Source organism: Ochotona curzoniae, unplaced genomic scaffold (genome assembly GCF_017591425.1).
Source record: "Ochotona curzoniae isolate NIBS_2020 unplaced genomic scaffold, NIBS_Ocur_1.0 contig_908, whole genome shotgun sequence".
Classification (NCBI taxonomy): Eukaryota; Metazoa; Chordata; class Mammalia; order Lagomorpha; family Ochotonidae; genus Ochotona; species Ochotona curzoniae.
Genome location: NW_024466607.1, coordinates 30,808,101 through 30,823,018, shown reverse-complemented (window position 1 = coordinate 30,823,018; position 14,918 = coordinate 30,808,101). Strand labels below are relative to the sequence as shown.

General features: G+C 41.8%; 1 protein-coding gene across 2 annotated transcripts in view; it reads left to right on the top strand.

The window, feature by feature from the left end:
* FRMD4B (FERM domain containing 4B) overlaps nt 1-14,918 on the top strand; it is a 182,927-nt gene that overhangs the window by 151,985 nt on the left and 16,024 nt on the right. For both annotated transcript variants that reach the window (XM_040994799.1, XM_040994800.1), the window contains exons 12-18: nt 6,442-6,518; nt 8,626-8,764; nt 9,587-9,728; nt 10,635-10,768; nt 10,865-10,984; nt 12,700-12,928; nt 14,694-14,750. In XM_040994799.1, coding sequence (XP_040850733.1) covers nt 6,442-6,518; nt 8,626-8,764; nt 9,587-9,728; nt 10,635-10,768; nt 10,865-10,984; nt 12,700-12,928; nt 14,694-14,750 — 898 coding nt within the window. The remainder of the gene's footprint in view (nt 1-6,441; nt 6,519-8,625; nt 8,765-9,586; nt 9,729-10,634; nt 10,769-10,864; nt 10,985-12,699; nt 12,929-14,693; nt 14,751-14,918) is intronic.

The following is a 14,918-nucleotide window of genomic DNA, read 5'->3' as shown; positions in this document are numbered from 1 at the left end:
AAAGTTTATTGTTGTAGATCACCTTCATCAGTACATTTTACTTACCCAAACTTGGTTGTGTCACCAGATATTCTCCAAATAGCCTTCTCAATCTCAACACTACTAACATGTGAAGTTGGATTATTGTGTCATGTGAGTGGCATTATGTCCTGTGTATGCCTTGTGGAATGTTCAGCAGCATCCATTGCCCCCAACTGTCACACACATGAGGTCTTCCCTCCTCTCCAGTGGAGTAACCAAAACTGTCTTCAGATGGCATCACATTCCCTAGGGGTTGGGAGCTGGAAAGGGTGGGGAGTGGTGTCAAATCATCACAGAGTAAGAACTGCTGGGCTAAGTTAAATGAAAGGGAATAAAAATTCTAACCCACAAATGGTGCCGTAATTGCTCCTTTCTTTTTTCACCAGAGACATAATTGAATGTTATTCTTTTGTTGTTGTTGAAAATGTAGCCTGTGCCCACCACCAACTCTTCCTAGTTGAAAAGGGTAGAGGTATATGCTGGGATTTGTAGAACCTGACTATGCATGTGTGTGGATGCTATGCCTGCTCCTGTTAAGCTGCATGGCCTTAGTCCATCCTGTGCCTCAGTTTTCTTCTCTACAAAATGGGGCCAAAACATAGAGCCTCCTCATCTGGTGCTTGGGAAGACTCATGTAAGATGATGCATGTCATGTCTTGGTGCTGCACTCAGCACCTGAGCACTCTCCTGATGTCAGCCGGCACCACTGGTATTGACTGCATCATGTCTGATGGTCATTCCCACCAGTCTTGTCTTCCTCGAGGACCGACTTCATCTTAGTCACATCAATTTGATGGACAGATGACTGGCTGGCTGGAAAGAAAGCAGGTCAAGTGGGTTTTAAAAACCCATATAATCCTGCAAAATTGTTTTCGTTTCACTCCAGAAGGTATCAAGAGTAAGTTCATCTAGTGTAACACAGACTAAATCAATAACTCAACGATTTTTGTTCCGCTTCAGGAGATCACCCCCTGTGTGAGTCATTATTTGATGTACAGTCATGTATTTCAGCTATAACTCCCCAGATTTAGTCATTTCCAGGTGAATTCAGTTAAATGATTAACCCGCAATGAACCTTGGCTGTTAAAAGCCAAGCCTCTTGTGACATCTTTCCTGTCCTCCTGTCCTTGCCTAGGGTTAAACCTTTGGGTAGCACTCACTTTCAGTTTGTCAAGATTAAGAAAGACAGTTGGATCCTTTTTCTCTCAGGCTTTCCCTCTGCTTTCATGCCCTCCCCACCCCCACCACCAGATCTCTCCTGCCTGAGGCAGGTGCACACAGCTCAGCATTTTTGTACACGTCAGGGCACATTCCTTCTTGCCTGGGTAGCCAACCAGGAGGGAGCTTGCTGCTCCGGGACTGCCTGTGGGATGTACCTGCAACCCACCCCTCCTTCCTCATTGTGACCTCCATGATACAGGAACAGTGGGCAGATTTCCTACCTCTAGGGTGTATCAAGAAACTGCCATGGAATCAACAGAACCTCAAACTCACAGAATCAGGGGCCCGAATGACACAGAAATGTCAACAGAATAACTCAACTGTTTCTCGTCAGTGGAAAAACAGATGTGGGATCCAGATAACTGCGTCTAGTTCCATATCTGCTAGTAAGTGGTTGTGCGCTATCGGATAAAATTAGACTGGTGGACTTGAGAGTCCTTCCTAGTACAATGTGCCTTATCGCTTACTATGTTTGTCTGAGCCAGGCACAGGGCTAATTGTTTCATGAATGTAATCTCGCTTGCCCTTTACAGTAGGCAATGCTACTCCCATTTTACAGATGGTATACCTACAAGTATTAGAGCCAGGTGCCATCCAAGACCAACTGGCTTGATTCAGCCGGTCAATATAGACCTCACAGGATAGGAGACCTGCTTATTATTCAACAATAATAGGACATCACCCAAAGCAGGTACTTAAGAAGTTGTTTTTTTTTTTGGGGGGGGTGGGGGACGTTGGCTGAAAAGGTCTCCTGAAAGCTCTTTAACTTCTCTGCATTGTCTTTTTTTTTTCTCCTCAGCAATTGAACAGTAGCCTCAGATATTTAGGAACCATTGTAATAGCGGGCTGGGGAGCAGGAAGAGACCATTTCTCCTAATTTTTATGTCTATAAAAGTAGGATCTCACTGAGCATTGACTACAAGTTTCAACAAAGTGACGTAAGCATTCAGCACATTCACCGTATGAAGCGTAAGAATAGCAGATTATTCAAAAGCAGCCAGCTTGCTTAATATCTAAAGATGAAGGAAATACCCTGTGGTTGCAATATTTTATACAGATTCACTTTCAAGATAGGACTTGATTTCGCCATAGTGTCCCATGACACTTTTTTTTTTCAAGGCAGGATAATTAATGACCTTCAGACAACCTCTCTTCCTATTGTAGTTTCTTGATAGTCATTTTGTTCCCCTTCATTTTCTATCTTATCTATTATTTGTTTTGGCAGTCTCAACATAATCTGAGATTGCTATCTGCAATCTACTCTTGTCTGCAAAGAGCACAACTAATCTTTATAGAATGGAAAGAAATCTAGAAGACCTATTTTATATACTTAAGTCTTCCCTTAAACTGTTTCCCATAGATTGTTACCTGCATAAATTCTAAAAACAACAGTTTCAAACTGATAGTTTCTAGTCAATGGCACATAGGCAGTGTATAGTGCATCCTAATTAACAGTTATACTCTTGTATAATAAACAGACTTCATTTTCTTAATTCTGGGTCACAAGACAAGTAAAACACCTTTTCTTTTTGTTTCTTTTTAAATTCTTGAAGTATGGTCATCTTGGCTTGGTGAAATTTTTTTTTTAATATGAGATTTGAAATAGTGTTTATATACTTACATCCGTATCTGTTATGTATGATATAGTGCTACTATGTAAGATACCATGTTCTATAAAAACCCTACCCTACACAGATATTAGGATATGTAACACATGCTTTGCTTTGTTCTACTGTTTCTTTTGTCAGTTTTGAGAGTGGGCCATTTGTGAAATGCAGAGCCCCTAACAAGTCATATAACTGTGTGAACTAATGGGAAATGAGGCCATATCACCTCAGCTCCAGTGCCATTTAGAGAACTTCATATTGATGTTCTGAATCCAAAGGTACAAATGTAATTTTAAAATTGAAATAGAAAATTGATTTCAGAAATTTCAACACAACACTAGCTTTAGAGCTATCTGTCAGCTAGTTCAAGTGCCACTACAATTTGTAAGTATTTTCCTGGGACCAGCATAATGCCTCAACTGACTGATCCTTTGCTTATGGGCGCCAGCATTCCATGTTGGTGCTGGTTCGCATCCTAGCTGCTCCGCTTCCCATCCAGCTCCCTGCTTATGGCCTGGGAAGGCAGTTGAGGTGGCCCAAAGCTTGGGATTCTGCACTCATGTGGGAGACTTGAAGAAAGCTCCTAGCTCCTGGCTTCGGATCAGCTCGGCTCAGTTGTTGTGGCCATTTGGGGAGTGAACCAGTGGATGGGAGAGCTTTCTCTCTGTCTCTCTCTATAAATCTGCCTTTCCAATAAAGATTAATAAAACTTAATAATAATAATAATTTTTCTAGCAATTGCAGACATTCATAAGAATCGTCATGGTAATAATATATGAAATCTCTACAGAGTATCCCAAATGGCTGGGAGGTAGAAAATTCACTCTTTATTAAAACAGACTGATTTAAGTTCATTTTACATAAATTGTTTGACTATAACAACTGAATAGAGGGATGAAAGAATGTGATCATTCCTGCAAGTCCACTTAAATTGACCATTTCTAATGTTTTGTCCTATTAACATCATATTGTTTTTATTAATGGAGGAAGAGAACACTGGGAATGTCAACATTTTCTATATTACTCAGCTCTCCTACAATCCTACATTCTACTGTAGTTATGAATCAAGTTCAAGGGTTTCCAATCCACTTCTTTTTGTTTTGTTTTTTAAAGATTTATTGATTTTTTATTACAAAGTCAGATATACAGAGAGGAGGAGAGACAGAGAGGAAGATCTTCCATCCGATGATTCACTCCCCAAGTGAGCACAACGGCCGGTACTATGCCAATCCGAAGCCGGGAACCAGGAACTTCTTCCAGGTCTCCCACACAGGTGCAGGGTCTCAAAGCTTTGGGCCGTCCTCAACTGCTTTCCCAGGCCACAAGCAGGGAGCTGGGAGGGAAGTGGAGCTGCCGGGATTAGAACCGGTGCCCATATGGGATCCCGGGGCGTTCAATGTGAGGACTTGAGCCACTAGGCCATGCCGCTGGGCCCATCCAATCCACTTCTGTTCTATCACAGGCCCATACAGGGAATGACATTTTGCATAAAGTTTTGAATTTTGAAGAAATCCAATGAGGAGATAAATGGGCCTCTTTTATATTTAAAAGCCCTGTCTCATTCCCTGCCGTAAGCCGTTTTGCAAAAACAGTTGCCATCTAATTATTTCCGAGTCTCAGAATAAGCCTTAGCCACTCGCCACTCACCTTTTAAGTAGGTTTTTGGGTTTGGGTTTTTTTTTTTTTTTTTTGGTGGGCAGGGAGCAGCCTGTTTGCTCTCTCTGCCCAGGGAGGTGCAGAACGGAGTCAAAAGCACTAGAATTTCACATTTGTAAGTGATAAGAGTGGGAGGCGGTGGCTTTGGGAGATCATGTTTCAAGTCCAGCCCCGGGTTTTGTGTGCGTGTGGGAATGGCCGAGAAGGAAAACAGAGCTGTGCGTCCCACTGCTGCATTGTAGCTCTTCCTGTCCAACCTGTTCACGTCCAGGGTAAGTAAACCCCAGGCAGCAGTGGTTCCCTACAACCGCCGCAGGACAAATTCCTGCCTGGGCTCAAAAGCAGCTTTACTTACTTCCCAGGAAGTATCACCGGATCGCAAATTACCCCCCATTTTAGAAGGCTCTCTCTCCCTCTCTCTCTCCCCTGGGAAAATCTCCCAGCTAAGGAGCAAGCGGGCAGCCCTCCTCCCCCTACCGGGAGGAAGGAGTTGAGCTGGGGAGGTGTCACTCCCAGAGTTGCTGATGTCAGTGGCGGATCAGCCGTGGGAGGCTCGGTTTGTGAAACCGAGGTCCACCTAGGTGGTGTCTGATGAAACTCGCTTCAGAGCGCACCGGTGTCACCGCCGCCGCCGTCGGGGAGGGAGGCAGCGGAGAGAATGCCGCGGCAACCCGCTTCTGCCCCGTCTGGGGAGGTCTTGGATTTAAAGTGAAAGCCTCACGTCTACGGACTCTGTAGGAGATCCGGTATGTGTCTTTGTGCTATTGCTGATTCCTCTTGGACTCTGGCTGCGTGTTCTGAGCGCAGGCACTGCCTGCCCAGGAAGTGCTGGGCTCTCTGTGGGTGCCTACGTCTTGCCTTCTGCTGGGGCTTGGGAATGGGGGACAAGAAAGAGGTGGGGGGGGCGACGCAAGGTTTGTCCCATCTGGCCACATGAGCTTTCTGTCCCTTCCCATGAGGTTTACGTGTCTGTGAGAAGTCAGCGTTGCTGTAGTCTGGGAAATGGTTTTGCTGGTACCAGTTTGCTGAGAGGGTCTTGTTGTTGAGACAACTTGAAAAAACTCCCTTGTGAAGGTCTTTGAACATTTTTTTTTTTTTATTGCCATTGAGATCTCACCATGGAACAGAGTTCTCGGTGCTGGTGAAGGCTCGGTGCAAGGTGTAATATCCGCTTGGGAAATGAGCCCAGAAAACACACCAAGGCATATCGGGTTCTCTGAACGGGCTGCTTCTTACCATATTATTTGCTTTTCAGGTGCACATTTCTGTTTCTTCTAAACTACTGACAGAAAACACCACCCACAACACTAAACTGAGCGTCAGCTCTGGGAATATAGAGATTTGTTGGTTGACACAAACCTCTAGGTTTCTAACTCAGAAACCTAGAGGCAGGCTCAGCATCCACTCCCACCCTCACCCCTCCCCCAATTCCTGTTAGGTTTTGGGGCATTTAGAGGAACTTTCCGAAGTAGGAAATGTTAGCACGGAGGATCACCCCTTCTAGTGGTGGTGGTGGTGGGGGTGTTCGTGTTACTTTCACTTTGCATTCTTTTGAAATGTAATCGCTTATCTTGCTTTTGAATGCTTTTCCATTTAAATATGAAAAGAACAACTGTGAGCTCTGGGCTGGTGCTTTCCGGAATCTGTGCTGCTTTCCTTACCTCGTAGTTGAGTCAGAGGAAAAAGCCAGTACCCCCACGGATGCTTGGTTTTATTGTTCAGCAAAGATTTACTGGGGAGGTGGCGCTTAATAGTTAAAGCCGCTGTCAGAAAAACTGAAATGGTTTCAGGTTACACTTCTCTACAGCCAACTGAATCACCCATAGATGTGTCCTCTGCTGGTGTTATTTTATGAACTTCATTACTTGCTTATCCATCTTAGCAGAAATAAAAATAACGAAAGGTGTGTGATTTCTCTGTTTTCTTAATCTTTTAGTTATTCCAGTGGAAGCAGCTGGAGAACTTGTATTTCCGTGAGAAAAAGTTTGCTGTTGAAGTTCACGACCCACGAAGGTGAGAAGAGACTTGAAGTGACCTAGTCACTGTGATGAATACTGCCTCGAGTATTGGTGTCCAGGTCTTTGTATGAACACATGCTTGCATCTCTTTCGATTATCCAAGTGTATCCCGCAGGAGTTTGCAGAGAGATAGAATTAAAGAGTAATTTTATTTTATTTTAGCGCAAGGGAGTCTTAAAATTTACACATAGGTTTTTTTTTTTTTAAGATTTATTTATTTTTATTGGAAAGGCAGATAGATATACAGAGAGGAGGAGAGACAGAGAGGAGGATGTTCTGTCCAATGATTCACTCCCCGAGTGACTGCCACAGCCGGAGCTGTGCTGATCCGAAACCAAGAGTCAGGAACTTCTTCCGGGTCTCCCACGTGGGTGCAGAATCCCAAGGCTTTGGACCACGCTCCACTGTTTTCCCAGGCCACAAGCAGGGAGCTAGATGGGAAGCGGGGCCACCGGTATTAGAAATGGCTGGCGCCCAGATGGGATCCTGGTGCATTCAAGGCGAGGACTTTAGCCACTAGGCTACTGTGCTGGGTCCCATAATTTTTTCATAATAAGCATTCTCCGTGAACTTTTCCAAAATGATGGGCCATTTCACACTCATTTCCACATGCATTATGTGTGCTTCCAGCTTGTCCTTACTAATATTTGATATCTTTAGTTTGGGGTGTATGGATATTTGTCTTTTATAATCAGCCTGCTAAGTGGTATCTTCCTTTTTTTTTTTTTAAGATTTATTTAACTATTTGAAATGCAGAAATAGAGAGAAAGACATACAAACACACACACACACAGAAATTCAGATCTTCCATCTGCTGGTGCACTTCCCAAATGACTACAGCAGCCAGAGCTGGGCTGGGCTGAGGATAGAAGCTAGGATCTTCCTCTAGATCTCTCACATGAGTGCAGGGGCCCAAGCACCTTGGTCTAACTCAGATACATTAGCATGGACCCAAACCCAAACTGGTGCTCACATGGGATGCTGGTGCCACAGGTGGCATCTTCATCTACCGTACCACATCATTTTGATATGCATTTCCCTCATGACTAATGATGGTTGAGCTATTTATTATTATTTATTTGATAGGTAGAGAGACAGACAACTGGTTCACTACTCATGTGCCTTTAACAGTTGAGACTGCACCAAGCAAAAGCTCAGAGCACAGAACTCACATAGAACCCCATTGCTTGAGCTATCACTCACTGCCTCCCTTGGTACCCATTAGCAGAAAGCAAGAATCAGGAGCTTGACCTTAGTTAGGATCCCCAATATAATATGTTTAATGCCTACCTCACTTAGCATCATTTTATGGGATTATTGGCCATGTGTGTCAATTCTATCCAAATCGTTTGCTCATTTTCATTTGTTCTTCCTTATTAAGTAAAATATAGTTGACAAATTGTTAACGTGACTTGAGGTTAGTATGTAGGTTCTTTGAGCTCTTAAGAGAAATTCTTAGTTCCTTTTTACATTGTCCCAAGAGAATGCTTTTTGGTGTTTGGAAATCAGAGGGATGGAAGGAAGTACTGTGGCAAAAAGTTGACCCTCAGAGATAAGACAGATTCCTGCCATGAGCATTTGTAACCTCCTCCTCCTTCCCCCACAGGAACAGGCACACAGGATCTGCCTCCATCCTTCTCTTGTCTCTCACCCCACCTCCATCTCCACTCCCCTTTTTTCTTTTGATGCAAAAGCAGCTCTCTCGGCCAGTTTTGGACTCGAGTGTTTTCAGCCAACATAACTGCTCATCCTCTGATGATGCTAGGACTGGCTAAATCTCTTAATCTGTCATTTATTCCCTACCATTTGTGATGGTTGCACAACCTATGATTTCAAAGGAACTGTTTTTGTGTAGTCTATCGAGTGCATGCATGTCTTTCATCAATATGCTAGCTGATATGGAAAGGATTACCTAGGTCTGATCAGATTTATCATAAATGGAGAAAATCCGAAACTGGGACACCCCATCAGCCTAAGATAATGCAGCAGAAAGACAATTAAGAAGGATGCTAACAATCCCCATTGCTCACAGAATATAAGAATATTCTGGGCTCCTGCTGGGGCAGAGGCAAATAACATAATTGCTGTCCTTAATCTTTTAGAATTTCAGTGTCAAGAAGGACCTTTGGGCAAAGTGGCCTCTTCGTGCAGACGTGGTATGCAAGCTCTTCTCTCATCAAGTCCATCTGGGTAATGGCAATTAGTCAGCATCAATTTTACCTGGACCGTAAGCAAAGTAAAGTAAGTAAAAAGTGTTCCATAGGGACGAACTTATCTTTCTTTGGCTTTCTGTTCAGATTATAAGCTTTCTTACAGAGCGGTCAAGCATATACATTTTTGTGCTTGGGGATGTTTGTTTTTTCTTTTAACCTTACTACCAGCTGTTTTAGTGTTTTGCACATGTGAAAACATCGGCAGTAAATAAGCTGAAACTAAAGTTGTAAGATTGGTCAACTTTTTGACTAGGTGCATTGGTGACATTTTAAAGTTAGTGACTGAAATAGGCATTTTTTGCAGCAAAGAAGAAGCTGCTTGTGTTGAATACAGCTCATATCAGAGTCTATGTTTGGCATTCCAGCTCCCCATCCAAGAGAGCAAATGATGGGCTGAATCGTTGAGTTTCTGCCACCCACATGCGGCACCTGTGTTGGGGCTTGGTTTCTGGCCTAACTCTGCTGTTGGAGGAATTTGGGCAGTGAAATATCAGATGGAAGATGACTCTCTGTCTCTCAGCCTTTCAGATAAATAATTAAGGAAAATTTTTTATATTAAATTAGTGCATGAATCATGTCACGAGAGATGATTGTGTAAAATTATTGAAACATTTCATCTGGAAAGCTTAAGTCTTATATTTACCAAACAGTATCAGTTTAATTATCAAAGAATTCTATATTAGCCTTATTCTCTGCTGAAATCATCATGTCACCAACCTAAAACATATTTAATTTAATTAGCTTTTATTATTTTAATTGGCTTAATTTCATTTGGACCTGTTGTTACTTTGATATTGATTAAAACACATTTGATTACATTTATTCTGTTTCAATGGTGTGTGCCTTTTAGGCAAAGATTCCTTCAGCCAGGAGCTTAGACGACATAGCAATGGATTTGACAGAGACAGGAACCCAGAGGGCTTCCAAGCTGGTGACACTGGAGGCGAAAGGTCAGCTCATCATGGCAAGCAATGGCAGTTTAATCTCCTCAGGTAATGCTTTGGGATTAAAGGAAGTTTATGCCATCTCTAGTTAACATGTTTTCTTTGGACCTTTGCCATCTCTAAATGCATCTTATATGCATTATTTTTGGGATAAACACATACCAAAGCCTACAATATGCAATATATTTGGAGTACAGTTTCTAAAGTAACTTTTGAAAGATATAAAGACAGATTATAGCCAGATTATACAAGTATCTCTAGATGTAAAGATCATGGATACCTGAAGTGACTTGAAAGGATATTTTCTCTTTATTAAGTTCCTTCAACTTCTTCCCTTAATATTTAGTTTTTGATATAGGGTTTATCCAGTTCTTTCTTGAATACAGAGTGCTGTAAAACTTGCTTTCAAATGTCATTTGCTGCCCCTAAGCCTTTCCTCCTTAGAAATTCTAGAATTTCTTATTACTGAGGGTATGTCCCTGTGATTAAATGATTTTTCCCATCTAAATCCCATTTTCAGTTTGGGAATCTGCAGCATAAACCTGTGCCCAGCACATTTCTTTACCCTGCTTGTTTGTTTTATGAAAACAAAGAAACAAATTTTTAAAAATGCAAAACAACACAAACAAGCTGTTCCAGAGGGCAGCTTACCTTCCCTCCTGCCCAGAAAAATGGAATTTTCCTCAGGTGTGTCTAATATAGTGTGCATTTTGTCATTGCCTCTGAAATGACTAAGCCAGAATGCGAAAGGCATATTTTATTACCAGGCTCTGTTTGATGCCCAGAAGCATGAGAAAAATGTTCTCCGGTTTCCTTTGATTATGTTCAGAAACAAGGAGAAAAGAAAGAAACTAGCATTTAATAGCAGGTTTAACTTAAAAATCCTTTGTCCTTTAAAAAGGAAGGAAACCTGCCTTGTGTAAACCTTCCCTGCCCTTCCCCCCTCCCCACCAGGCTCCCAAGACTCAGAAGTGAACGAGGAGCAGAAGAGAGAAAAAATCCTGGAACTCAAGAAGAAAGAAAAGCTGCTGCAGGAAAAACTCCTGAAGAAAGTCGAGGAGCTGAAGAAGATCTGTCTGCGCGAGGCTGTGAGTGTCTCGAGCTGCCTGAGCTCTCGACAGTATCTTAATGCCGACCAGTGTCAGTGACCTGCCTCTTGATTCTGTGTCCTTCCTGTTTTACAGGAGCTCACAGGCAAAATGCCAAGTGAGTACCCCCTGAGCATTGGCGAGAAGCCGCCCCAGGTCAGAAGACGCGTGGGTACTGCATTCAAACTTGACGACAGCTCACTGCCCAGCGAGGAGGTGGGCACGTTGGCTTAGGGTCACTGCTGCTTTTGTTTGTTTGTTTGTTTTTTGGAGGGGGTAGGAGGTATAATGTTCTTTCAGGATGCAAAAAGAAAGACAGAAGCACAGGACACTCCATCCACTGGTTCACTCTCCAAAAGCACACAACAGCTGTGTCTGGGACAGGTGAAACCCAGGAGCCAGGAGATCAGTGTACATCTCCTGCATGTGTAGTTGGGCTCCCAGGACTTGAGCCATCACGTGCTGCCTCCCAGGATGCACGTCTGCAGGGTGCTGGAATCAGAAGTGGAACTGGGAGTCCAACCCAGTTACACTTCTATGAGATGTAATTTTCAACCACTAGGCTAAAACAAACAGCAGCTGTCTCTGTGTGTGTGTCTGTGTGACCAATTGAAATGGATAGCATAGGCCAAATGGAATTCTTTCTTTCATGTATACTCCCATTAAAAGTAAGCTACAGAGGCTGGTATAGCACAGCTGTTTAAGTTGTCATGTAGAGCACTAGCATCCTGGCTTCCCTGTTTCTGATCTAGCTTCCCCTTAATGCACCTGGGAAGTCAGTGGAACTTGGCCTAGGCACTTGTGAGATGAGGGAAGAGTACCTGGCCCAGCGCCAGCCATTGCAGCCATTTAGGGAATGGACCAACAGATGGGAGATCTCTCTATTTCTCTTGCTCTCTCTCTTTGTCTCTTTCTCCACTTTTGAAATTAATTAATTAATGAGATTTTTTAAGATAAAAATTTTTTAAATATTTAAGCTATTTCTCATCAACTTTACTCCCCAAATTGGAGCAAATATTCAATGAACCCCATAAGTTTATACTTGAAAAGCAGTATAAGAGTTAGGAACTCCACCATTAGAGTCTATCTCTAACCTTTGACTAGTACTTTAACCTAAAGTCTCATTTTTCTGGTCTCAGTTCTGTCATTCATATAATGAAGGTAATAAGAGGTGCAGTATTAGATAGCATGTGCACAGCACTCAGCTTTGTTGTTAGGAGATTGGTTAGCCAATAGAAAGCCCATTTTCATTTGCATGTCACCAGCCAAAATACTGCTATCCATGTTTCTTACAGAAATGTAGCCATCATTGCTTCTTGGTCTTTTGGCTAAGATCAAGTGTAGAAATGTAACCATCATAGCCTTAGAAAATGGTTACTGTTCCTATCAGTAATAGCTTTGTTATTTATGGAGTTGTATATCCAACTCTGGGTTAAGCTTAAATATCATTGCATTTAATCTGCACACTGTTAGGTGTTATTTTGCAAAAGGGAAAAAAAAAATGAAAACACTAAAAAGATGAGGCAAGTGTGTCCATGGTTCTGCAACCAGAAACCACCAGAAAAGAGGAGTCACACCCAAACTCATGTGTCTCCGAAGCCATAGTGTAGAATATAGAATCCTGCATCCATGAGTCTTTGGTTATTAAACCTTCTTGGAAACTGTGATCTCCCAACCGAGTGCATGAAGGGCCAATCCCTTAAACAGGAAAGAGGTTTAGAACAATGAGAAGTACAAATTGACATGGGTAAGAGATGGTATTTTTGGAAAGTGTTTGAGATTGTCTGTGCCATACAATTGGGAAGAAAATCTTTTATTCTCAAAGAGCTGTGATTTGGGAACACACAAGAAGGTTTGTTTATTATCTGCTGTGTTGGGAGAATGACTGTATGTGTCTGTAAAACTAAAACAGCATCCTTGTGTAAATGCAGGACCCGGCTCTTCAAGACCTGGAAAGTAATTTTCTAATCCAGCAAAAGCTAGTTGAGGCTGCAAAGAAACTTGCCAGTGAACCAGACCTTTGTAAAACTGTGAAGAAGAAGCGAAAACAAGATTACACAGATGCCGTGAAAAAGCTTCAGGAGATTGAAAATGCAATCAATGAATACCGAATTCGGTGCGGAAAGAAACCGAGCCAGAAAGGAACCGTTCTCGTACCAGGTTCGTAAAAGGAAAGATGTATTTTAAGTGCAGCAGAGAGAACTCTGGACAATACATATCATTTCCAAACCAGCTCATTTGAAAAAGAGTGTCTTACCAGTCTGTAAACTTGATTTTCAGTTTTATTTTTACGATTGTAATATTCTGCAATTGCATTGCTCTAATTTTCAGGAAGAAAGAGCTTTCATAGCAGTATTGGCTTTTAATGAGACAGATTCACCTTTAATTCGGCTCATGTCAGGGCCAGAAATGCCTTTTAATAACGCAGGGTATTAAGAGAACCAGGGCTCACCCAATAGTGTGTGAAAGGTTTTTGGTGCAGTGAGCATGTATTTTCTTCAGGACCTCTCCATTCAAGTGTGGGTAGAGAAGTCTCATTTATGGAGGCTATTTAAAGATGTGGGCAAGTGGTCATCGTATGACATGAGATGCAGGAAGGTGGGATCCAAAACTGTAACCATAGCATAATCCTAACTTTATATAACCATGCACATGTGAAGACTTGTTGAGAACTATTTCAAAATACTAAAATCTGGGGAATTTTTAAGTAGTTTAATGGTTTTCTGTATTTTATGATTTTTGTATTCAGAAAGGAAACTGAGAAGTTCTTACTCAGTTCCACTTGACCCTATCTATGTACTAGTGTGGTTTTCATCCTTTGTTATTGGTTGAAATGTAATTGTATTCCCTTGATTTGGAGAGAATTTTTTTGTTTTGTTTTGTTTTTCATTTTAATATCTGTGAAATGGAGGTAGTTTATCACCTAGATATTTATTAGAGTCAATTTTTCCTTTTTTAAATGGAGGCATAAAATATTGATATATTTTAGATTTCATGAAGTTTGTTGACTGGGCTATCCTTAGGTTTAGGGAAACAATTTATTTAGAAAAGAGACACTTAGGGTAGCTTTGACTCTGGCTATGAAATCCAACTGTCTTTGGCAGTAGTCACATTCTGGTTGGCCAGAGCTTGGCGATTAGCCTTGCACTTAGCTCTCAGACCATTTGTTGTAACCCATTCATCCTCAAACTGTGTAAGATTCAAGTGTTCTCCTTTACCAGGAATGACATTTGGGCAGCAGATGTTGAACATAGATTGGATAGAATGGTTTAAGTGTGCCTGACAGCTGACTGTAGTGGCACCTCGCCTTCAAGCTCCACAGTGTGTTTAATGAAGAGGTGGTCTACTTGGTCAGAAAGAGATCAACATTTGAGACTGGATGCCAAGGCTCCCTTCCTAGTGGCTTTCAAGCATACTCTGAGGCCTAGAACCATGTGCCCAAGCACTCAGACTACAAAAGAGTAATTTGCTAAAGCATATCAGCATAACTGAGATGTTTCTTTGTAATAAAGACATCATGTAACAAACAATGGGTATTGGTAACACTCAGGGCCAAATGCTCATTTCTAACATGAAGGTTATATACAGGCAACAAAAATAGTAAATGCATTGCAAGAGTTGGCTTAACCTGGTGCACCATGACCTACATCCAATGTATTTTAGTATCCACAAGGGATCCTGGAATTAATCCTCCCACAGTTACTGAGGGATGATGCTAATCTAATGCAATATTTATACAAGCATAAGATGTTTTGGTCTTCAACAGAACATGAATCAGTTCTTATCTGTATTATTATTCTTAATATTCTATAATGAGTTACATGTAATTAAATGACAATAGCATGTACTCCATTGAAAATTGCTTCATTGAACTCAAATTGTATAAGTGCACAATTATATTGAACATGCCTCTTTGTATTCACAGAAGACATAATTCCTTCAGAGAGCAGCTCCTTGTCTGACACCACCACCTCTGACGAACGTAAGTAGATTCCCTTCTCTCGGTTGGAACATGTTACAGATTCTGAAATGTCCATTGCTTCAGCTAGGTAAAGCAGACTTGTTTGTCTTTTAGAAAAAAAAATAGCCTTAACTTCACTGATACAAAGTGGAAAACATCTGCTCAGGCTATCTTTTCGTGTTAGAAACA